The following is a 25874-nucleotide window of genomic DNA, read 5'->3' on the forward strand; positions in this document are numbered from 1 at the left end:
GATGTCATTTAGGGGGGACTTCTCGTCCCAAAGCAGTAGTAGATGCGGTCGCCCTGGTGGATTGGGCGTGCAGCCCCACTGGAGGCTCCTCCTTTGCCAAAGAATAGCAGGCTTTGATGCACAGAACGACCCACCTGTAGATGGTCAGTTTGTGCACAGCCCGACCTTTCTTAGAGCCCACTTAACAAACAAAGAGCTGGTCGTCCACCCGGAATTGTTTGGTGCGATCCAAGTAGAAGTAAAGCGCATGTTTTGGATCCAGACGGTGGAGCCTCTCTTCCTCTATCGAAGGATGCAGAAAGAAGGTGGGCAAAGTGATGGTTTGGCCAATGTGGAAAGAAGTAACCACCTTTGGAAGAAAGGAAGGCCTAGTTCTAAGTCCGGATGGACAGCCAGAAAGGGAGACTTGGAAGAAAGAGCTTGTAGTTCACTCACCCTGTGTTAACTCTGGGCGTAGTTCGCGAAGTAGCGCTACGCGAAGCTACGCGAAGTGCACTTCGCACTACGCGAACTTCACGTAGCACTACGCGAGCTGCGTAGTAGCATGTTCGCACTGTGCAAGATGCATTTTCAATGATTGCACAGTGCGAACAAGCATCCGGCACTGTGCAATCATTGAAAACGGCATCTTGCACAGTGCGAGCTGTAGTTTTCTGCCGCTCGAGTAGATTTTTACTCGAGCGGCAGCTTTCTCAACGCGAACTGGTAGTTTCTCATCGCGAGCGGTCGCGAGCATGCAGGACCACTCGCAATGAGAAACCTGACCTCCCCGCGTTGAGTCTCGCCGGGATGTCATTTTGCTTGCTCGCGGTCGCGAACATGATGTTGAGGACCGCAAACAAGCAAAAATGACCGCTGGCACTACACTACACTACTACTAGGGTTACCCTGTGTGCAGAGGTCATGGCCGCCAGAAAAGCAGTTTTCAAAGTGAAGTCTGAGAGGACAGTTATGTAGGGGGTCAGAGGGAGCGCACATAAGATAAGTTAGAACGAAGTTCAAGTCCCACTGGGGCATTATGAAAGGAACAGTAGGAAAAATATGAGCAATTTCCTTAAGGAATCTATTTACAACAGGGGACTTAAAAAGAAAGGCTGATCAGGAAGCCTAAGGAAGGCTGAAATGGCCAAGCGGTAGCCCTTTAGAGTGTCCAGAGCAGAGCCCTGCCGGGCCAAAGAAAGGAAGAGAACCTCACCATGCCACAAATTTGTTCCATCTGCAGGCATATACAGACTTACCGGAGGGATGCCTGGCTGCCACGATAACATCACAGACTTCGGGAGGCAGGTCAAACGACGTCAACTGCTGCTGCTTAATCTCCACGCATGGAGGTGGAGGCTGGACAGGTTCGAGTGGAGGACCGTGCGCTGCTGCTGCGACAGAAGATCCTCCTGAAGAGACAGCCGGATCGGAGGATCAATGGCCATGTTAAGCAGTTCGGGGTACCAGACTCTTCGTGCCCTCTGGAGCCACAAGAATGACTTGGGCCCGGTCGTGCTTGATCTTCTTCAGCACTCTGGGTGGAAGTGGTATAGGCGGAACGGCGAACATAAGACAACAACTCCACTCGCGACGAAAAGTGTCTACTAGCGAGTGCTGCCTTGGAAATTCCGGCGTGCAGAATTGCTGACATTGTGCGTTCTCTTTGGTGGCGAATATATCTAAACAAGTCTCTTCCCACTATTGAAAGAGGCCTTGCACCACCTGAGTGAAGATGCCATTCGTGATCCATCATACACCAGCGGCTGAGTTGGTCTGCCCTGGCGTTCAGTGAATCGGTCAGGTTTTGAACCACCAGGGATATGCCCTGATGTTCCAGCCATGTCCAGAGGTGGAGAGCCTCTTGACATAGGGTCCACGACCCCACCCCGCCCTGTTTGTTGCAGTACCACATGGCGGTGGTGTTGTCCATGTCCACCTGCACTACTCTTCCCCGGACAGAGGGAAGGAATGCTTTGAGTGCAAGACGGATCGCCCAAAGCTCCAGAAGGTTGATGTGGAGCCCGGACTCCGCTGGAGACCAGAGGCATCTCATCTCTGCCTCTCCCATGTGGCCGCCCCATCCCAGAAGGGATGCATCTGTCACCACAGTGTGCTCTGGTTGGGGAAGGGAGAGGGCTCTGCCGTTGACCCAATCTTGGTATTAATCCACCACTACAATTGCTGTGCGGTGCCCTCCAAGATCTTGATGGAATCCGACAAATTCCCCTGATGCTGCGCCCACTGGAACTTCAGGTCCCACTGCAGAGCCCGCTTATGCCACCCGGCATGATCTACCAGCAGGATGCAGGAGGCCATGAGGCCCAGCAGCCTCAGAGTTATCCTGACCGAAACTGGGGATAGAGGCTGAAAGATCGGAATCATAGCCTGAATATCCCAGACTCGCTGTTCGGGAGGATAGAACCGAAACTGCGCTGTGTCCAGAACCGCTCCGATGAAGAGGAGCTTCTGAGAGGGAATCAGGTGTGACTTTGGCACGTTGATGGAAAACCGCAGTAAATGCAGGAAGTTGGCTGTAGTCTGGAGGTTAGAGACGACAGCCTGGGGCGAGCCCGCCTCCAACAGCCAGTCGTCGAGATAAGGGAAGATTGGAACCCCTAATCTGCGCAGATGAGCTGCGACCACCGCCAACACTTTTGTGAACACCCGCGGGGTGCTAGTAAGGCCAAAGGGGAGCATGGAAAACTGAAAATGCTTGTGGCTTACCGTGAACTGCAGGTAGCACCGGTGGGCCGGCAGGAAGGGGACATGAAAGTAAGCGTCCTGCAAGTCCAACGCTACCATCCAGTCTGCAGGGTCGCAGGCAGACAGGACCTGAGCGAGCGTCAACATTTTGAACTTCTCCTTCTGGAGGAAGCAGTTGATGTTGCTGAGATCCAAGATAGGACGAAAAGCCCTTGTCCTTCTTCAGCACCAGAAAGTAGTGGGAATAGCAACCGCGACCTGCTTCCAGGACAGGAACGCGCTTGATGTCTCCCTTGGCCAAGATTGACAAAACTTCTTGTTGGAGAAGGGCCAGATGATCCTCCGACATGCGATGGTACTGAGGTGGCATGGATGGAGAGGCAGTCTCAAACGGGAGGGAAGTAGCCCCTTCGGACTATCTGCAAAACCCATCTGTCCGACGTGATGGTGCGCCAGTGAGGGAGGTGATGGAGAATCCTGCCGCCCAATGGTGTTTAGTAGCCCTGAAAGGTCAGACTAGGGGGCGTGGCTTTGCCGGCTGCAAGATGGCTGCACTTGGGCTCTGCCAGCCGAGCCGATAATCCTTAAGAATCATGCTGATATTGGTTACGCTGCCCTTCAATACCGCGCCAGATTGCTTTGCCACATTCTGGGGCGCTGATCGCTTCCACTCCGGATCTTCTACAATGCTGCATACCGGAGATCCGTTGGTGGGCCTGCCGCTGACCCAGAGCCTCCCGGCTGCTGCGTTGCTTCACTGTTGTCCTGCCCACGCGGTTGCGGACTCCCGGTCCTCCCGGTCATTCTGGTCATTCCCGATGGGTGCTGAGACTTCACTGCTGCCTCCCACTTCAGCATCCCTGCAGCCCAGCATATCGCCCATCGGATGCCGCTGGCGCAAAGCTTACCAGGCTGGGAGTCCTATTTCAGCCGCCACATCTCCAATAGTGAAGGGGTATGTCCAACGGTACCGGACGTTTTTCTCTCTTAGGTATTCAGTGACAGGTAGGAACTACTGACGACGCATGAGAGTGGCTTGGGCTACATCCTGGTTGAGGGTTCACGTGGGGATTTGGAAGGTAAGTGAATCGGAGGCCCTAGCCTTCTGCAAGACTAGTTATTTTATTTTGAATGAGCTAAATTTAGCCAGAACATCCCGTGGGCGACAATCCTCCCCTGGTAGGCACGGGCCAACTCTGTGTACTCTCTCCACCCAGACCGCCGGGCCATCTTCTCCGAGGGCAGAGGAGAAGAGTCCCACCATAAACTCCTCCAAGTCTGGACACTCGCAATCTTCCTCCAGTACACAAGTTTAACAACCACAGTGAAAGGATGTACAGTGTACTACGGAAACACTGGCACCTACTCACCGAGATACCAAGCCTAAAGGAAACACTAGCCCCTAGACCCAGAGAGACATATAGTAGGGGCAGGAATTTGAGAAATATATTGTGCCCCAGTTACATCACCACACCAAGGACTGCCACCTGGTTATCTGATACAACCAAGGGCTTCTATACCTTTAAAAATTGTAACATCTGCAGATTGGGAAAAGATAAATGTTATGTTATGTTATTTTTATTTGTATCGTGCACAGCTGCCCCAGCAAAGGGGCGTCCTGGCGCTTTGACAAGATCAGAACAACACAACACCGCAGAAAACCAAAGGGGTCACAGAATACAGCAAGAGGGCTAAACAAATAAAATAGTTTTGATGGCCCGTCTGAACAAAAGAAGATTGTCCATAGCTCGAATATGCACCGGGAGAGAATTCCACCAAATTGCCGCTAAGACTCGAAAGGAGCGGCCACCAACTCTACTAAGTCTAAAACGCGGAACAACAGCCAAATTTTGACCTACGGATCTAAGAGCTCGCAAAGCGACATATGGTATGAGCAAATTCTCCAAGATTTGGGGAGATGTGCCCTTCAGGATTTTAAATGCAAGGCATAAAACCTTGAATTTAATCCTCTGGTGTACCGGAAGCCAGTGAAGAGAGTGTAGAGATTTAGCAACCGAGCTACGCCTTGATAGACCCAGCACTACTCTGGCTGCCGCATTCTGAACTCGCTGCAGTCGAGAAAGTTTGGATTGGTTGATCCCAGCCAAAAGCGAGTTGGCATAATCTAGCCGGGACAACACTGATGCTTGAACCACCAGCTGCCTGGTGGGGGCATTGAAGAATCTAAGGATTGGCCCGAGTCCTCTAATAATGCCATAGCAAGAAGCTGCCACCTTCTTGGTATGGCAGATGAAACTGAGGGACGGATCAAGCCATACCCCCAGATTCTTTATCTCCGATACTGGAGATGGAGTCACGCCCAATTCAGAAGGCCACCACCTGTCGCCCCACAATACCGCCTGCTTGCCGACTACCATGACCTCAGTCTTCTTGGTGTTCAACTGGAGACAGTTGGCATTCATCCAGTTGGCCACCGCTTGTAAGCCGTCACAGAACCTGAGGGCCTCCATGTCTGAGTCCCCACTCAGCGTGACCGCCAGCTGCGTATCGTCAGCATATGAGACCATCGTCAGGCCCCACAGCTTGACGACCGCAGCCAGCGGCCTCACGTAAAGATTAAATAGAGTGGGACTCAGCGATGACCCCTGTGGGACCCCCAGGTCTAGCGGATGGATTTTCGACTTACCGGGCGGAATCGCGACCTGGAATGACCTGTCAGCAAGAAAAGATCGAAACCAGCACAGGGCGGAGCCTGTGACCCACACCTCCTCAAGTCGTTGAAGCAAAATCCCGTGCGAGACCGTGTCGAACGCGGCACTAAGATCTAATAGCAACAGTGCCGCCGTTCGACCAGCATCAAGCACGGAACGCAGGTGTTCGACCATGGAGAGTAGGGCCGTCTCCGTGCTGTGGCCCGCACGGAACCCATTCTGGGTAGGGTCAAGAATGTTAGCCCTAGCTAGGTGGTCTACCAGAATGGTGTTCACATGGGCCTCCGCGACTTTCGTGGCCCAAGGAAGCAATGAGATAGGCCGGTAGTTCTCAGGCTTGAGAGGGTCTAGAGTTGGCTTTTTCAGAATAGGCGTGACTACAGCCTGCTTCTACCTGGCGGGGACTCTCCCAGAGGAGAGCGATAGGTTGATCAAGGAAAGCACCGGAATGCGGCATGACGATGATAGTTTCATCAGCTGGGCCGGTTTCAGCGGATCTGCCGGGGATCCCGATTTGATTTTGAGGCTAAGAGAATCAAAGGCTTCCATAGACAGGGGAGGCAGAGTCATGAGACAGTCACTGTCTCTCAAAGTACAGCTAACCCGCTCTGGTGTAGACACTCCCGTCGGGAAAGAGCGATAGATGGCCTGTACTTTCTCCCGGAAAAAAGAGGCTAAGCCCTCGCAGTGGGAGTCCGAGCAGATTTCCGCCCCCGCTGTCCTCTTCGTCATCAGATCTTTTAACACCTTAAAAATCAGTTTTGAGGGGTTCGGGTCATTCTGGAACTCTTGAGCATAAAAGGCTGCTCGAGCTCTACACACGGCCCTATGGTAAGCTTTAATCTTAACAAGGTAGCAGACCTTCAAATCGGGATCATACGCTTTCCTCCATAATCTCTCAGCCTGTCTGCAAGCTCTTTTGAGTGACGCCAAGGCGTTATCATACCATGGGCTAGGCTCGTTTCGACGACACTTAGTCCACCTCTTGGGGATCAAAGAATCGAGGGCACCCGAGATCCACTTGCAGAAGGAGTCATACCCCTGATCCACTTCAGTGAGAAGGCCTAGTGGTGCCACCTCAAGCAGGCGGTAGAAATCCTCCAGGCTAAGTTTGTTCCAGTGTCGTTTGAGGACGAGTCTATCATGGGATATGAAAGGGGATTCCGATATGGAGCATGTCAGTTTCACCAACATGTGATCTGTCCAAACCAATTGGGTGGGACAGTGAGCCCTAACTCCCTCCAGATTCGTAAAAAAAGGATCGAGAATGTGGCCATCTCTGTGCGTGGGAGTATCGATCAGCTGACAGAGCTGCAGGGCCTCTAAGTCGGCCAAAAAGCTCTTAACAGCGGGCAAAGACGGGCAGTCCAAATGAAGATTAAGATCTCCTATCACATTAAAATTAGCACATCCCAATGCCTCTATGCTAATAAGATCCGGGAGAGCAGCCCTAAAGGCCGAGTCACAGCCCGGAGGGCGATAGATTAGCAAGCCCGAAAGAGTAAAATGGCAGCTAAACGAAATTTTAAAATGAGCACTTTCACACCCTGGAAGGTTGACAGCCTTCCATTCCCACGGGTAGCAGCTCTTAATGACCATGGCAATCTAAATCTAAATCCTTTAACTTCAACACTGGTCGAGTCTATGACATCAACCATTTCATCAATTACAATACAAAATGTGTCACCTATCTCCTGGGTTGCCCATGTAACAAAATCCAAGTGGGCAGCACCATAAGACCTCTGAAAATGAGAATCCAGGAACATTTGTGTGCAGTACGCAATGGTGATCACAAATACCCTATGACCTTCCACATGCAAGAAAACCATGCTCTTGATAATGACTTATGGTTTATGGGCATTGAACATGTACTGGTACACCCAACAGGTGGGGACAGGGAACTATCCCTTAGGAAGAACGAAACAGGGTGGATTTGTAAACTTCGTAGTGTGGAACTGGGGCACAACAGTGATGAACGGATGCATTATTTCTTTAAAAATATGGGGGACTACATTTATCTCCATATCTTTAATATCATCCCAATCGAGTTTTAATGCCTTGATTTGATGTAGGTGTTTCTTTTTAGGAGTAGCCTCTATGTTATTAACATGGTCTTACTCCGTATATATGATTATATATCCATCATCTGGGTTCTTAATTTTGACCATATTTGTTCTAGTCACTGTTAAGTCTCTGCAAACTAAAATGATGTTATCCACCTGAAGAGGCAATGTAACTGTAATGTTAATCTGATTCTATCTGTTTTCACCCCTTCCCTATCCCACCTTACTCCCTTCCTTATCATTGTCCCGTGTGTGGTTTATTTTGTATGAATACTTGAACACACAGATTCTGCTTTCTGGTGTGGACTTACTCGTGAATATTTACAACTTAATTTTCAGGTACGATGTTCCGCTTTCCTTGCTATGCTCACTGGTTTATTACGGAGTATGTATACCCAATTGATCACTCCGCAAGATTAATGATGTGCTCCCTCTGCCCTATTGATTTGCTTAGGAGGGAGGCTGTGGAAGTGTAAACTAGCCACATATGGGACGTGATATACTTAGAATCCACATATACCCAGAGGTATGGACACTTTAAATATTACTAAAGCAGCCTGGTACCCTGCTTATTAGACTGATGTAATCTCTGATACACATCCTTAATAACTCACCCTCTTAAAATGGCGGTCTTTTTTTGACACTCCAATTACGTTACTGTGACTTGAATTGACAACACAGCCTTATGATTACATCCATTTTTCTTTGTTACTTCTCCAATCCTTATTTAAAGCGCCTGCCCACTTTTTTCCGTTCTGACGTTAATTTATCGTTGTCAAGAGAATGTATTGTTTCATTATAACAGTACATAATTGTTCATGAATCACCTTCTTAAGATGACGGCCGTTTTTGATACCCTAATTACGATACTGTGACTTGGATTGACACACACCTTGAGTTAGTCTTATGATCGGTAATATTATTTTTTCTCTGCTCCTTCTTCGATCCTAATTTAAAGCACCTGCCCGCTTTTTCCCTTTTTGTTGTTTATTTATCATTGTCAAGTGAGAATGTAACGTTTCTTTAGAATAATACATAATTGTTTTGGAATCTTAGTTGTTTGATTTTCTTTCTCTGAAATCAACTAAAATTCAATGATGGAGGCAAATGAATTAAGTAGAGAATGAAGGTCATAGCATTAGAACCTTCTTTTGCCACTCCAAGATGGCGATCCAATTTATTATTTTCACCAGTGATATGACTACACTTCCGGTTCCTGAAACTCGCCGCTCTCAGCTGTACCATATCTCGGGACTCCAGCAGGCTATTTAAACGAGGCCGAGAGTCAATGCACTCTCTACCGTCGTCATGTCGCAGGAGAGTTCCCGGGTCGGATCTGTGCCATATCCAGGTGAGGAAGGATTACATGTCTGAGACCAGGGACTGCAGGCTATAGGCCGCCTTCATTTGTAGATCCTCCGTAATAGGTGGCTCTTTGGGCAGGTTCGGGGCATCTCTTTAATTGGGCTATGGTGGTGACATCCCGCACTGGGGGCTGACCTTTCCACTATTATACAAACCGACCTAAAACCATTTTTTTAAAAACTATAATAGTATAAGGAACCCTTATGTAGATAAGAATGGGGGTTTCACATAGTGTTATTGTCATAAGTGTCAAACTGATCTAAACATGCATCTGGGCACATGTTGAAATTGGTACTTTTGTTCCCAGGCAGGATCAAGTGATTGTCCAAATTTACCTCCAGCACCCTTTATCATGATGAGATTGCTGGACAAATCCTTCCTAGCATCATTATAAGGCTGGATATCTTTGCCCCAATTTAAGGAATAAACATACTGCCGTTCTTAAACGAGTATTCAAAATAGTGCCAACCTTGTTGTATTTCATCGCATACGTATTGACAATGGCTGTATAGCCTGATTATATGTCTTTTGCACTTGTACAGCTCCTGTGGATTTGCATTTGTTGCTATTGTGCTTGAAGTTAAAAGCTTAACATGGACATCCGGACGTTTCTCAGGAGTGCCCCTAATTGATTTTATGGTGGGTTTATCCTTTATTTTACAGAGTTCAGTGAAAGGGTTTTGAGTATTCAGAAAAGGGTTGGCGCAAAACAAATAGCGGTGTGATTAAAGAGAAAAGCTAAAGTTAAAAGGTGCTTCTTGGTCAGAGGAAACCCAAAAGCTCTGAAAAAAGGAGTAGGGAAAAACCCTCCCTTCTAAATAACACAAGCAAGGTCCAGAGCACACAAGGTAAGGTATCTTTTTTTGAGGGTAATTACATGCGTCAAGTAAAGATAAAATCGTACACCAATGGTTCTTTTTGTTAGTTTTTATAGTTCACAGTGGAACTCCTATCAAAGGAGATCCCAAGAGCATGAAACCAGCCGACACGTGTTTCGTCAAATCGGGCAATCACCCGTGACTCATCAGGGCTGGGAGTGAAAAAAAAGGGGATAGTACAGTAATGGTGTCATACATGAGGATCACAAAAGTTCATATTTGTGAGCGGAAACGACACCTTGTGAAAGTGGAAACCATAAGGATTTGTAAAAAAGGACATTAAAAGTGACTCCAAACTTTTTAGACAGATAAAAACCAAAGTGTCTGTGGAAAAAGGGTAAAAATAATAATCACTGGCATGGCTACCAAGATTTCAATCATTTATGGGATGACAAGACCAGGTGGACGAAATAAGGGTAAAGGAAAAAGGGAATGGATGGGGCAAAGGAGAAAATGGAAAATCAAGTCATAGAAACTTAAGACTTTTCTGACAGACGATCCTTGCTCTACCTGTGGTGAAACATAACCGTATTATATGAAACAGGCAACAAAGGTGAGTGAGGTGAGGTGAGTGAGTATCAAAAAATATATACATCAGATTATTATGTCTGAGAGGAACAAAGGCTAAGCCATAAACACCACGTTTCGCTATTGCACCTGTGGAAATAAAGTACAATTGAGAGTGCGGTAAGTGCAAGCACCTCGAGGACCTGTGAAAAAAATGTTTTGGAAGAAAAGGGGAGAGCATGTATAATCTCAACAATACAACAGAAAGGAATATAATTTGGTCTTTGTTGCAAGGCAAACGAATTGGTTCTGTAGAAACAAAAACGTCAAGAAACGATGCCCATTGTGCAATGTAGATCCAATTAAAAGAAACATATCTTCTGCATGCAGCAACCTAATTGTATTGGAAAAAAGGGGTGCTACTCCTAAAAACAGGGTTTGAAGAAAAGAAAGAAAAAAGAATAGGGAGGAGAATTTGAGTAGAACGCTAGACTAAACCTTGCATAAAATAAATAGGAGGATAGATACCTGAAATGGTGTAAACCTGGGCTGTATCTGTAGAAAGAAGGGAAAACCAAGGTTCGCGTAATCAGAACCGGTCCTTAAATCACAGGAGCGAAATTGAAGCGGTTAAATAAGGTAACCCCCGTAATGGGCAACAAAGACACTCACTGGGGGACCGGTGATAATTCCAACCCGGTCCTTGTCGGGTTACGTTCAGAAACAGGCCATCTACGGCCAAAAACAGTCTGCATGTAGTAAAAAAGTAAGGATTCCACCAGACAACGGGTAATGTCGTCTAGTAATCGGAGGTGGCTGCGAAATAAAATAAACGAGGAATTAGAAACTAATCTGCCAACTAGTTACTGAACTGGAAGTCCGTGTAACTGTGGTGCTTACCTGTTTGCCAAGACTACTGGAGAGCAGCACAAAAGTTGCCGGATACGGAAACAAACTTGCTCTCTAGTTGAGGACTATTTATGTGGCCGGGGCGGGGACCACTATACAGCTAACCTGTAAATACTAGCTAGCTAAAGAACTGCCGTGGACATAAAGAAAAGAATCCTTTGAGTTCAATGTAACTCTACCAATACGGCCATGGGGAACGTAATTGGTGAGGACTAAATATCAAAATTGGTTGTATTTGGCAAAAGAAAAACAAGAGTAAATAAAAAAGGGTAATGTCGTGCTCACATATGGGCAGAGCAAAAATGATGTATAAATTAGCAAAAAGCGACTGTGGAGGAGCAAAACAAGTTCCAAGCTATCGGTCCTCCCTGACAGTCAGTGTGTAAGAACAAAGCTGGAGGGTAAGGAAGATGTGCATGGAGCGAGAAAAGTAGATAGGGGACAGCGGAATAATTGAGCAAACTTAACTCAACAGAAGGGTTCACATTAATTATATAGTTGGTGAAAAGTACATATGTGGGCCTTGTGCCACAAGAGCTTTTAAGAACAACAAAAGTACATCAATAGAGTGCAGATCATTTCAACAACAGAAAAACATGTAATGGCATTTGGATGGCAGTACTAGACATATAAAGAGACGTAATGATAATGGATGGCACCAGTACCGGAATAGACTAATGAGTAATGCACGCAGCTAAAGTATATGAAAACAATCAAAAGGAGCAATTAAAGTCAAAATATAAATTTTCATCATGGAGGATAGCATCAGATACAGGGTACAAGATGGTTTAGGAATATCAGAAAAGTTAATGCCACTCAGGGACCTAAGAAGTAATGAAGTTCGTGGTCAGAATTCTGTCCATATTTTACCGTGTTCAGACGCATTATCCAGGTTGCTTCTTGGCGTCTGAGTCTTAGTTCACGATTTCCACCCCTGACATTTGTCTCGGTGACGTAAATCCCAAAGAAAGTGAATATCTTTGCAGTTCCTTGTGACGGGCATATTGCCATGGGGTACCGTGCATCTTGTTGCAGGATGGCTCGGGCATGTTCCCTAATGCGTTCTTTTAGGGGCCTAATAGTGCTTCCCACATATTGACTGTGGCAAGTGCACTGTATGATATAGATCACATATCTGGTGTTGCAGTTAATGTTAGTGTTAATGGTGAATTGTTGTTTGTGAAATCCTGAAAAGATTTTGATGCCATGGTTGGCCCATTTACACACTCCACAGCATCCACATTTGAAGAAGCCTTTGGATCGTTCAGTTAGCCATGTTTCGTTCTTTGTTCCACGTGGGACAGTGGGACTTAATCTTTTTTAAGATTTCTTCCACGCCTGTAAGTAATTTGTGGCCTGTTTGTTATGGCATCCTTTAAGGACCTATCAGCAAGTAGGACACCCCAATGTTTGTTAATGCTTTTTTGAACAAAAGAGCTCATTTCATTGAAGTCCATAATGAGCCTGACTGGTTGGTTGGGTTCAATTTGTCGTTTTCTGTTGATGAGTGTCACCTCTCTATTTATTTGCTTGATTCTAGTGCCTGCTTTCTGTAGCACATGTGGTTTGTATACTCTTCAGGAAAAACGTTCACTCATGTCTTGAATGCAATCCTCAAATTCACTGTCTTCACTGCAATTTCTCCTTGCACGTACGAATTCACCATAGGGGATGGTGTTGATTTGATGACTGGGGTGTGAACTGACTGCATGCAAGACCGCATTGCATGCAGTTTCTTTCAAAAATATGCCGCTGTGAAGAACATTGTTTTTGACGTATAGTTCGACGTCTAGGAAAGTGACATTAGTGGTGCTAATGTGACTGGTGAATCTCATGTCCATGTTGTTTTTGTTTAAACGGTCGCAGAAGTTGCATAGTGATTCATGAGTGCCGGACCAGATAAATAGGCAGTCATCGATGTACCGCCCCCAGTACACAATGTGGTCAACCCAAGGGATACCTTCGTTGCCCCAGATGCAGTCTGCTTCCAGGGCATGTCTTGATTATTAATGTGTATAATAGATGCAATGGATGTAATGTCTTGGTATTGTAGCGGTCCTTTCCCCTTGACTTTTTTCTGTTTTATATGACCTATGTAAATAGCAGTCTTGTCTTCAATTTATGTATACATTTTTACTAATTTTTTTAAGTTTATGTTTGTATTTTATATTGAGTGTTGTATATTTATATATGAATATATATTGTTAATTTCACAGCCCTGAAGAAGTCCATCTGTCTGGACGAAACGCGTCGGCAGTTTTTTCCAATTACGAGTGCATTTTATGCACTTTAAATAAAAGAAGAATATTTGAAGAATACTATGGATAAGGGCCTGATAATTTATATTGTGTCTGGTCTGGCTTGCTAAGTGGTGCACCTTTGCGTTTTTGTGAAACTGTTAAAATCCTGCATTGGATTGCACCGTGGCAGTGGGTGCATCAACAGTGTGCACACTCAATCAGTGGGGGACTACCACTATTTGTATATTAATTAGGAATTTCAGGTCAGATGCTCGCTTTTTGCAGGGTTCACTCTCTAAGCATGTTTCATCCTATTGATGGAGTCGACCAGCGAAGAGGAACACACAACCAAATCAGACGGCGGAAAAAGCAATCTAACAATGGAGTCGACGATCATGTGCATTGCTAAACAAAAGGAAGAGTCACTATAACTCATGTCTCAATGAACTTCTTCCAAGAAAAAGAACTTGCACCCTTCAGAGTCCAACACTAGATGGCAGACTTATGCTAAGCATGTGAATCTACAGCCACACATGATTGAGATTGAGATATATATATATATATATATATATATCTCAATCTCAATATATATATATACACACACACACACACACACACACACACACCATGTTCCCGGTCTTACTTCATGCGAGCATGTCACCCTTAATAATGATTGATGAGTTAATGAATTAACTGTATATACCCTTAATTTTAGTAAAGCATCTTCTTGACTAGTTCTCTTTTGTGCTATTCCAAAACAAACATGAGCTTCAAGGAAAAGAGAAAAATGGGGTTTGGGGAGGACGGTAGAGAAAAAAGAGAGGGAAAAGAAAAAAAAGGAGGGAAAGAGGTAAAAACAGGAGTAATAGAAAATTCAGGGGGAAGACAAGAAATAACCTGGGGGAAGACAAGAACCTGGGGGAAGACAAGAACCTGGGGGAAGACAAGAACCTGGGGGAAGACAAGAACCTGGGGGAAGACAAGAACCTGGGGGAAGACAAGAACCTGGGGGAAGACACGAACCTGGGGGAAGACACGAACCTGGGGGAAGACACGAACCTGGGGGAAGACACGAACCTGGGGGAAGACACGAACCTGGGGGAAGACACGAACCTGGGGGAAGACACGAACCTGGGGGAAGACACGAACCTGGGGGAAGACACGAACCTGGGGGAAGACACGAACCTGGGGGAAGACACGAACCTGGGGGAAGGGAAGACACGAACCTGGGGGAAGGGAAGACACGAACCTGGGGGAAGGGAAGACACGAACCTGGGGAAAGACAAGACACGAACCTGAGGAAAGACAAGAACCAGGGGAAAGAGAAGAAACAGGGGAAAGAGAAGAAACAGGAGAAATGAATAAAAGAGGGAAATAAAAAAAGGTTAGTGGAAATGAGGGAAAGAAAATGCAGAAAGAAAATAGGGTAGAAAACATGGGGGAAGAAGAAAAAGAGAAAATGGGGGAGATGGGAGATAGCGAGAGACATTGGTAGAATCAAGAACATTTTAGAGAGAAGTAGACTACAGGCATTGAATAATGTTTCGCGTTTTCTTTAAAGTAGCTATACAGTCATATAAATAACTGAATAAGCTAGGGTCTACATTCTTAACACCAGTTCAAGTCAATAAGCAAATGTACACTGTTTGGCTTCTAGGGCCCTTTGTCAACATTTAGGATGAAGATTTACATAATCCTGCTTATGCAACACTTTTCAAAGCAAAGAATCTCTCAGCAGCGCAAACATAGATTTTCCCATAGATCATATAGAGATGTGAGAAGAACAGCTAGGAAATTAAAAATTAGTGACAGGAACTGTGTAAGAAGTTAATATATTTTAAAACTAACTCAAAGACAAGACAGCAACATTTCACTCAAAAGTGTGATTAAAGCTAGAAGAGTAGATCATAGAAATTACCATTACATTTAAAATATAGTAATTGGTAGGACTATTAGTAGATGTAGAAAGAGAATCTGAGATGCAGAGAGAGCAAGATAAATAAACAGTCCATAAACAAACTGTCCAGTATCCTCAGAAATATAAGCTAAAGTGTACCTATCCAAGACGACCAAATCAGTTGCAGTTTCAGCATTACTCTTCAAAATTCTTTCTAGCTTCTGAATCTTTTCTTCCAGATCTGATGGATCACATTTTCCATTTAAAATCGAAGCAGTTAACCCTAGAATTCGTGGACACGTGGGATAGCTGTCACAAATCTGTCAAATGGATCAGAAAAAAACATCATGCATAAATGATTCACGTTTCTATTCATCTTACGACAGAATATCTTCACAGACCTTCACCAATACATTCCCTGTAAGAAATTTCCTGCACAGCCTATATTCAATTAAAAACTGAGAATGGAATGAAAAGTAGTAACAGGATCTCAAATGGGTTCTCAATAGGCTGTTAAATTAGTTTTAATTTCAAGGAGAAAAATTCTATAGTTTATTTTTATTTTATAGAATGCTCCTGGATCCCGTGGATGGTTGGACAAATAAGTGCTTATGTTTTAACGGCGATTCCCTTGAAGAAAAAACAAAAAAGTTATAAATTACTCTTTTACTTCCCAAGTTAGGGCAAAGCATATACTGTAGTCATAGTCCATAATGTTGTTAAAATGTTCACAGAAGCACTTCAAATATAGTACAAACAAAACTACCCCAAAATAAATATCCATTCGAAAGACAACCGCACCACAGCTTTCACTGTAACAGACCGGAGGTGTATTTGTAATAAAATACACTGATCGGTTTTTTAAAAAAAATGCTATGGCTACTTGAAGAATGTAACCAACGCTTTTTAGTATGTTAGTAAGAAAGAACAAAGTGAGGAAACATTATGGCAATATCAAACTGTTACTGCAAAGGATACACAATTTATTCATACATTTTCAATCAGAAGTCCAAACTTTGAAATATTATATGCGAAATACAGGTTACCTTCATTATTTCCCGATGTGGATGATCAAGGATTGCAAGATGACACTCATCGAAAACCAACAGATTAATGTTTGACAGTGACAAGTACTCCTTTTTCAAAACATTCAAGAAGACATGGCAGGTCATAACCAGAACCTAAAATAGATAACAGAAACTGTGATAGTGCAACAGTAACGGAAGTAATGTTCTATTATTGGCATTTTCTTTTCATGTTTCAACCTACATATTTACATACAAAGAAATTCAACAGTACAGCGAGACCTTAGAACAAGCATTTACAATGCAATGGTTTCGCCTTTGGAAAAGTTAGAGCTATTGACATTGTAAATGACAAAATTTGTATTTATGTTTTGGTTTTGAAAACAGATAAATAAATGGCATTGTCATTTACATTGCCATTAGCAATGGGCTAATGGGCTCTTGTAAAATGGGATGAGAACAGCCAGGAGCGCCTGGGTGTGCCTAAACAGAGACACGGACAGCAGGGGGGGGGGGGGCTAGACTGCGGGATACACAAAGACACGGACAGCGGGAGGGGGGACGGACAGCGGGATACAACCATGCGGTACCATGCCATTAGACTAGGCAGCTTCCATCTGGGCGACATGCGTTTACTTTCCTTTCGGGCAGGACTATTGAAACAAGCAACCTTCTTCCTCACAACAGGCATTCCCTCACTTATGTAAGGTGATGGTCTTGCATAGATATGCTCCTTACTCCTTTAAAGGGAGAGATATTAGATTAAAGATGTGATTTTCTGGTTTGGCGTAGACCATCCGCAATCTTTAAATTTGCATCAGCATAGAAAGAAAGTGCCCCCTCACCCCATCCCTTTAAACAAACATCAAAACTCTGTGTGGCTCATTTGGCTGAAATGGGTACATGTCTAGTTAAGTAAGCCAGACTTGAGTAAGTAGGTAAAACAGCTTGTTGCATGTTAATTGTCCTGTTCTCAAGCATAGCTATATTGGGGCGGAAATGATTTCCATATTTTTGAGGGCAACTTTCATAATACTAATGGACGAGTACAACAGATGTTTGGTATTTTAGCCTGTTAAGTGCCCCGACTGATGCTTAACAGGCTTTTTGACTAATACACGCATGTGTTCATAACGCCGAACTACTTTTTCCAAACAACTCCATGCCATTAGGACACTATATTTCGGCCCAGGCCTTTCATTTACCAACTCTTTCCATTCTGGTATTCCTAGTCCTGCTTCATCTAAAGTAAAGCAATTGGATTAAAGTGCTATATAGTGGGTTGGAAACAGAACAAGGAAAGGCACGGACAGCGGGAGGGAGGGCAGGAAAGGCACGGACAGCGGGAGGGGGGCGGGAAAGGCACGGACAGCGGGAGGGGGGGCGGGAAAGGCACAGACAGCGGGAGGGGGCGGGAAAGGCACGGACAGCGGGAGTGGGGGCGGGAACGGCAAACGGCAAGAAAGGCAAAGCAGAAGGGAAGAAAAAGCACTCACCTGGACTTCTTTCGGCGGCGGTCGGCTTGCAATGACCAAAACAAACCTTCCCCCAAAAAAAAAAAATAGGAGCCGCCCACCACCGCAATGACGTTACCAAAGGGGCTGAATGCCTAAACATCGCCGGAACGCCCACAAATCTGCTCCGGCATTGACGGACAGATCTCTGTTCCAATGGCTAGCCTCCATTTTTGGAGCTAGCCAATGGAACAGAGGGGCGGGACTACACACACACACACTGTACACAAAAGTTTTCGCCTGCGCGAAACGCTGCTTGCGCAGCTTTCGACAGGCGAAACCTAAAAAACTATAATTTAGTCTATGTGAACCTGACGGACCAAACAGACCAACCCTCAAAAACAATGCTTTAGGTCAAACAATTCTTACTATGTGATACTTTTTGGAAATTATCACCTTTTGCCTGATGTACCCCAGATGGTGCTACTGGTTTTGCGGTCTGTAACATTTTGTGCATTTACACCTCCTGCTTACCAGAGATAAAGTGCCAGCGCTCCCCCTCTCGACATGATGAAATTGGCATACCCACAATTGACATATTTAGCTCACCTATAATTTTCTAGTGTATCATTCAAGTCTGTATCCAGGGCCTGCAAGTTAAATGTCTAAAACCCTCTGTTTAACTCACAAAATTCTACATGGCCAAGGCCCCCAAATACTGCAGGGACTCTGTACCTTCTATGTCCCCACACGTGCATTACGCTCTGAAGACCTCCACTTCGCTTGCACCATTAGGGTACGCAAGAGCAGAGCAGGTGGTCGATCCTTTAAGTCCATGACCCCGATGCTCTGGAACTCCATCCCCCCAGAGGCACGCGCCACAGAGGACCATCGGCTCTTCCGGAAACAAATTAAAACCTGGCTGTTCTCCTCCATTTAGGACGACCAGCACTCCGGGTGCAGGTTAAATTGCCACTTGTCATTTCCCCTGCTGTTCTCTGCCATCTGGCTTGTCTGCAAGCGCTGGGACGCCCTGTTGCTCGGGTAGCCATGCGCTATATAAGCATACTTAACATTACATAACTTAACATAAATGTCACAAGTGGACTGCAGCACCCATTCTGCCACCCACTGAAGTGACACTGCAAACATGACTGCAGGCATGCCATTGTAACCTGGTGGACGAGCAGTGTTAAAACTGCTGGGTCGATCTGTAAAAATAGCCTGTTTGACAGGCCTAAACCTCCCGTTTAAAAATTAATAAGTCACCCATAAGTAGGCCTTATTTCCATAACCCAGGCTGCATAGTATTCACAAGTAGGGAATGCAAAAGCTTAATGCTAAACATGTCCTTACAGTGATAAGGCCCCCAAAAGCTATTTTCACTGTGGCATGGTTGACTGTTGCATAAGAAACCAAAGGGATTCAATATTACATTTTATGATATTTCCGGGTATGAAACACCTACACATGTACTTCTTGAACATTATTAAATATTTAATAGAAGCCAAATTCGCTGATTAAATTGGATTTGTAATAACTATTTTGGAGGCCCATTTGTATGAGCTCCAACTGTCATCTGGCAGCTGAATATCCCTTTGGTTGAGGTTTTAACTTGCTCCAAGAACAGGAACAATAGGCACAGACTCTAGGGAGATGTCTTCCCTAGACACATAGCATGTGGGCTGGGCCACAAGCTTGATTGTCTTCAGAGACCTACTCTGTCACAGGGAGATGTAGCTAACACCTGGGTCTGCTCTTTCCTTTGTTCCGCAAGTCAGACAGGCACCAATCCAAGTGGCAGAGAAGCTGCCCCCCCCCCCCCCAGAACTGCTTTAGAGTGACCACAGAGGAAGGGTTGCTCATTTCCCTGGCACGCAGCTGGGGTGGGGACAAAGGCTATGCACAAGAGGGAAAGGGTTTCACCATCTTAGATTTAAGCAGAGTAGAAGTGCTGCAAAAGTGGGTACGGTTGTCTCTAGGATCGTTTACCCTGTTGGTTAGGGGACGGGCCGCAAGTCCCTTCCACACACAGGCTGGTCCAAGGCATAATTCTGGCACCCACAGCACCCTCCTACGAACCCTCTCTGGACCTGTGAAAGAACAGAAGAGGACTGGATCTGCTGTCTGCGGCTGGAGAAGAGCCTAGAACTCTGGACTTGCTCTTCCTGTTGTACCCAGGACAAAAAAGTGGACTATAAGGGTCTTAAGGCTGATCTCCTGTTCAAGCTACAGAGAACCACAAGCTGCAAGAGGTTTTTTGTGCCACTGTCTAGCTGACTAGTCCTAACCGGACCTGCCCTGGACCCTGCTGCTGGCCTCTGCGAGTCTTGACCCCCCCCCCACGCCCCCAAGTACTGTCCCCAAGATCACAAACTCTTGGCTGTTGTCAAAGTGTGCTCCTCCTAACTTTCCTAAAACCTGGGATTTAGAAACGTTTTGGCTTCAAAAGACCTCCAGTGGACCAGGACCAACCAGATCTGATGAAGGTGAGCTGCCACTGGGCCAAAGATTAAGGTTGCTACTAACTGTTCTGAGCTTTCCAGAGACTTTGTTCAATAGCGTGTTCAGTATTGATCCATTGTCGTGGAGCCCTCTTCAGTCACAGCCTGCTGCCTGGCCCTGCTGATGTCGTCTGACTTCCATTTCAAATACTACGTCGAACTGTAAAGCTTCTAACCAGGTTGAATCAGGTTTCAGTATTAGACCCCCATTCCATTGCGGTCGACCTTAGTTTGCGTCTTCGTACCGTTCAAGCTAAAAAAGATGGCTGTGGTTGCTGCTTAACTTTTTTGGCATTTGTTTTATATTTAAACTTTAGAAGTTCATAACTGGTTTCCCTTATTAGATTTTCCTTTTGAATTTTATTAAAATCTACTGTATTTTTCTGAACTGTTCTGGGATTTTTCCTGTGTTTGTTTTGGATGTATGACGTTACATCGCGAACTTTTACAACGCATACCGTTACAACGCAATTTTTACAACGCAGATGCATTTACAACGGATGCTTTTACAACGCATGCCATTACATAGCAGATGCTATTACAACGCATGCCATTACAACGTAAGTATAGGTAAGTATATTATTTTTAAAAAAATGTAATTTATTAAAATTTAATTAATTTAATAAATTAAATTATTTTTTAATAATTAATTTGTAAATATATATACTTTAAAAATATATATACTTTAAAAAATAGTTTATTTAAAAAAATTATTAAAGAACTATTAAAAAATAATAAAATTATTAAAATTAATTATTTAAATTATTTAATTATTTATTTAAAAACTGAACCCTAAAAATACCCGTTACCCTGAACCCTTAAAATACCCATGTACCCCATAACCCATACCTAGCCCTGAAACCTAAAAATACCCCTGTACCTCAAAACCCAAACCTAGCCCTGAAACCTAAAAATACCCCTGTACCCCAAACCTAACCCTGAAACCTAAAAATACCCCTGTACCCCAAAACCCAAACCTAGCCCTGAAACCTAAAAATACCCCTGTACCCTAAAACTCAAACCTAGCCCTGAAACCTAAAAATACCCCTGTACCCCAAAACCCAAACCTAACCCTGAAACCTAAAAATACCCCTGTACCCCAAAACCCAAACCTAGCCCTGAAACCTAATACCCCTGTACCCCAAACCCAAACCTAACCCTGAAACCTAAAAATACCCCTGTACCCCAAAACCCAAACCTAACCCTGAAACCTAAAAATACCCCTGTACCCCAAAACCCAAACCTTACCCTGAAACCTAAAAATACCCCTGTACCCCAAAACCCATACCTAGCCCTGAAACCTAAAAATACCCCTGTACCCCAAAACCCATACCTAGCCCTGAAACCTAAAAATACCCCTGTACCCCAAAACCCAAACCTAGCCCTGAAACCTAAAAATACCCCTGTACCCGATAACCCAAAACTAAATATATACTATTACTTAAATTAATTTATTTAATTTACATTTAAAAAAATGATTTAAAAAAATAACATACTTACCAATACTTACGTTGTAATGGCATGCGTTGTAATATCATCTGCTATGTAATGTCATGCGTTGTAAAGGCATGCGTTGTAACGGTTCCTGCGTTGTAATGGTGTGCATTGTAACGGTGTGCGTTGTAATAGTTGCGTTGTAAGGGTTGTTTCCCCCTTGTTTTGAGCTGATAACTGTTTTGGTACTGCACAAATACTTTATACATTGCTTCTAAGTTAAGCCTCTCTGCCCAGCGCCATAGCTCAGAGGTTGGCCCCAGGTTAATTTAGTGACTCAGGCCCCAGGTTAATTTAGTGACTCTAGTGACTCATCCTAAAAGGAATTGTGGTTACTACCCGACATGGGTACCTACCTCCTTAGTTAATACCCCCATTTCATACAATCCATATATAATGAAATCACTTCAATTCCACATTCTTTCAATTCCATATTTTACGCAAACAATAAACACCAAACTTAAGCACAGCCACAAGAGACAATTCTTGTAATTTATAGTATCCCTCTATCTGACCAAGCACTCAGTCATGATATGTCCTTATTTTTATTTGGTTATTTAACATGGATAGCCAAAACTATGATTTGCAAATAACAGTGCACCTGTTAACAAATGGATAGAAAAGTTCAGAATTCCTGCTGGAATCAAAACTTGCTAAAACAGTTGCCTACTTTTAGTTTAGAGATTGGCTGGCACACAATCTAAAACTTGGGATTAAATATCGTTACACTGCAAGAGCTCACTGAGTTTATATATCTTTGTCCTTTCTGTGTAGTACATGTTTGTTTGGTTGGGGACCGTACAGAGGGTCATTACCCATAATGTATAGTGAGATGAGGAATTTTAAGCAAGAACCAGAATCTGAGATTAACATGCAGAATAGGTCTACATGGGGCATTGAGATGGCACAGAGTTGGTTAAGATCTCACTACAGACACTTCTGATTGACTCCCCCTCCAACAGCTAAAATAAAATCCTACGTAGTGAAAGTCCACTGAGAATGACATTTGATGTATCACAGCCCACCAGGATATTTAGCAAAGTATCTCAAGTCTCTGATGTTCACCAAGGGATTGGTCAGGAGCCATATCCGAATAAACATTAAACATGGGAGTAAAATCTTGTATATCAGTAATTCCACCCCAAACAGCTTCTTTCGCAGGTAGCAGCATCACCTATTGGCTTCAGGGACATAAACGTCATACTCCCACAGATAACTGCACTGCAGTGCAGTTTTTGACATCCCCAAATAGACATAGTAATGGTACCTACTCCTCTCCAAAACATCTACATTGTTCTACAGCATAACACAATTCCAAGATATTGAAAGTAAAACGATCACATTTTTTCTATTTCTTTTTCTACAGCATAACACAATTCCAAGATATTGAAAGTAAAACGATCACATTTTTTCTATTTCTTTTTCTTAGGTAGAGGCATGGTTAGGCGGTTTCCTCAATCTTTTCTATCCTTACATCCCTTTTATTTTGAGCAATGGGGGCAATTCCACCTGCTTGCAATGCAGAAGCCTATCCTCTCAACACCTTTTTAGTTTTCTTTTGAATTTACTACTGGGATTTACCTACTTGTCATCCATTTCTGATGTTTGTCTTTCTAGAACTAATTTTGCTTGAGAACTCTCTTTCGTAGTAATTTGGAACTACAAATATTTTTACACCAAAAACATGATACTGAAAACAAGGACCTACATTTCTGTTTTTGCACTTTGTTTTTCTGCATTTAATTCTGACATTTTCATATAATGCCACAAAGGCCATTGAACAAATAAGCCAAAGTCATGTTACTTAGGTCTAATAGGATTTTTCTCACTGAACAAATCATTATGGAACAGGTAGATATCTGAAAACTGGGCTTGTAAAAAGTGACAGAATGGCAATGACTGTTACAAAACAGAGGAATAGATAAGCCAACTAGTTGACTTTTTCAACTTAGTAGTTCAGAGCGGCTTGGAAAAATATGCAAATTAAATAAAGAACTGCATGCACAAAGCACTAATATCCTATTTTGGAAGCTAATGTACCCAAGAAATACCTGAAGTATTTGCTGTAATCCTCAATGACTAACAGGAAGGATGAAATAAGTGTAGAACATTCATAGGTATGTGTATTAAATACAAGTTGTGCTTTCCCTGGCATCACAATTGTCAAGTCTGGGTTGATAGTGCAGGTGTCAAACAGACCTTTTGCTTACAATAGTAGAGTGTCTTTATATCTGCCCCCTTCTATCATTGGCTTTTTTTTTACCAGTCCCTTTCAGGGATTCTCTTGAGACTCAGCCCACTGCAGTATTTCTCTTCCACATGATGCTGCTGTCTTTTAGGTTCTATCCTTCTGCCTCCAATACAGTGCTTACATTGAGCTGCATGGGCAACCACTTTATGACCTACCTGCTCCTTACTCTCCCACAACCCCTCGTACGTCCCTCCTGCTTCCTTCCCTTTCTTTTATATAGTCCTAATGACTAGCCATCCTAACGAAATGCTCCCTTTCTACTTCTTGTGTGCTCCTAGCTCCCCCTCCACCGACCACCCCTCTTGCACAACCAATCTACTATCACTTCCCTGTGGCACCCAATAAGTTTTTTAAATTCCATTGAAAAGATAAGCAGTCTACACTGAAGGCTCCCAGGCCTCCAATAAGGGACATTTTGTTTTTATGCAAAAAGGTAAGTTGCCATTTAGTCCTAGAAACTGTAGTAAGAATAGTATAACAGCTAACATGCTATCCCATATTTGTCATAGCAATAAAAACAGCTCAGTATCAAAGGCAACGGAGCCTTCAATACAGACCACCTTTTGTTTCCCTGTCCTCTTTAATAAACTTACACCGCAAGGGTTGGCACATTAGCTCATGGGAAGAAAGGTGGAACGAAGTGCGGCAATTCGGTGGCGCAACGCAAATTCAAATGCATTCATCAACAGACATGCATATCAACACTGGGAGGAAGATGGGGAACTACTAAAACACCTGCCAGACAAATTCCAAAGAAGGGCTAGCCTCTTGGTGGAAGAGAGGAAGAACACGGCGAACACATGTTTAAAGTCTGCCCTAGATGCGGCAGAAACATCTAGCAGACTGATGATAATCGGGGTCAGTGAAAGAAGACACGCCTGACTACGAATTTCAGGTTTCAAACCAGAAGTACAAAATAACATATTAATCTCCCCATTCAATGGTGAACAGCTATTCGGAACAGCTGTAGACGACACATTAAACCAATTGATTAAGGAGATTGAGACGGCAAGGTCCATCGGGGCACTACAAGTCAGAGGCATGCATAGGGCCGCACCCTCTTGGAGACCAACAGGCAGGCAGGGATAACCGCCAACCTGTAGCCTTGCATCAGACTTTTCAGCAAGGTTACCAAGGAGTAAGCCGGAGCCAACAGGACCAGCAACAAGCGTGGCAATACCAACACAAAAGGCAATCCTTTCGAGGAAGAGGCCAAACCGAGTGGGACAGCAACCCACCGCCAAGTGACTTCACTGCAATGCACACTCAACTCCTCAGAGGGTGCAACAGAGAAACCTAAGGCAAGAACATGTCCCAAAGAAAAAACAAACCAATCCTTCAACATGTAACACCAGCGGGAAGCAGAATAAAAAACTTCTTCCACAAATGGAAGAGAATTACATCCGACAGAAGGATATTAAACATTATACAATACGGATACTGCATAAAACTTAACAAAACAACCTCCAAGCAAAAAACCAAACCAGGTTCATTCAGCAAAAGAACCATCTCATTTTCTTGAATTGCAAGAGCTTCTGAACAAAAATGCCATAGGGAAGGTACCATACAAGGAAAGGGACAAAGGCGTATATTCCAATTAATTCCTCCTACCAAAGGTAGACGAACCCTTACGGCCGATAGACTTATGTTCCTAAACCGGTTCATAAAGACTCCAATTCAAAATGACAACCTTACAAGAGGTAATACCTCAGATACAGGAAGAGGACTACATGGCAGCTACAGACTTTAAGGATGCATACTTGCACATCCCCATGGACGGCAATCAGAAGGGTCTATTAAGATTTGTGATCAACAAAACACACCAATAATTTTTGGTGCTAGCATTCGTAATGAAATGAGCACCAAGAGTCTACACCAAATTCCTAGTAGCAGCCTGCCTAAGAAGGCAAGGGATTCATGTCTATCCATG

General features: G+C 44.1%; 2 protein-coding genes across 3 annotated transcripts in view; one reads left to right on the forward strand and one right to left on the reverse strand.

Moving 5' to 3' along the window:
- The window catches only part of DICER1 (dicer 1, ribonuclease III), a 561110-nt gene that overhangs the window by 419487 nt on the left and 115749 nt on the right, over positions 1-25874 (reverse strand). For both annotated transcript variants that reach the window (XM_078660108.1, XM_078660109.1), the window contains exons 6-7: positions 16263-16397; positions 15376-15536 (exon numbers count right to left, since the gene is read on the reverse strand). In XM_078660108.1, the coding sequence (XP_078516234.1) occupies positions 15376-15536; positions 16263-16397 (296 nt within the window). The remainder of the gene's footprint in view (positions 1-15375; positions 15537-16262; positions 16398-25874) is intronic.
- LOC144781332 (agrin-like) overlaps positions 8663-25874 on the forward strand; it is a 72202-nt gene continuing 54990 nt past the window's right edge. Inside the window, exon 1 of the mRNA XM_078660110.1 lies at positions 8663-8771. Within this exon, the coding sequence (XP_078516236.1) occupies positions 8729-8771 (43 nt within the window). The 5' untranslated portion in view covers positions 8663-8728. The remainder of the gene's footprint in view (positions 8772-25874) is intronic.

This window comes from Lissotriton helveticus, chromosome 9 (assembly GCF_964261635.1).
Source record: "Lissotriton helveticus chromosome 9, aLisHel1.1, whole genome shotgun sequence".
In the NCBI taxonomy this organism is placed as follows: Eukaryota; Metazoa; Chordata; class Amphibia; order Caudata; family Salamandridae; genus Lissotriton; species Lissotriton helveticus.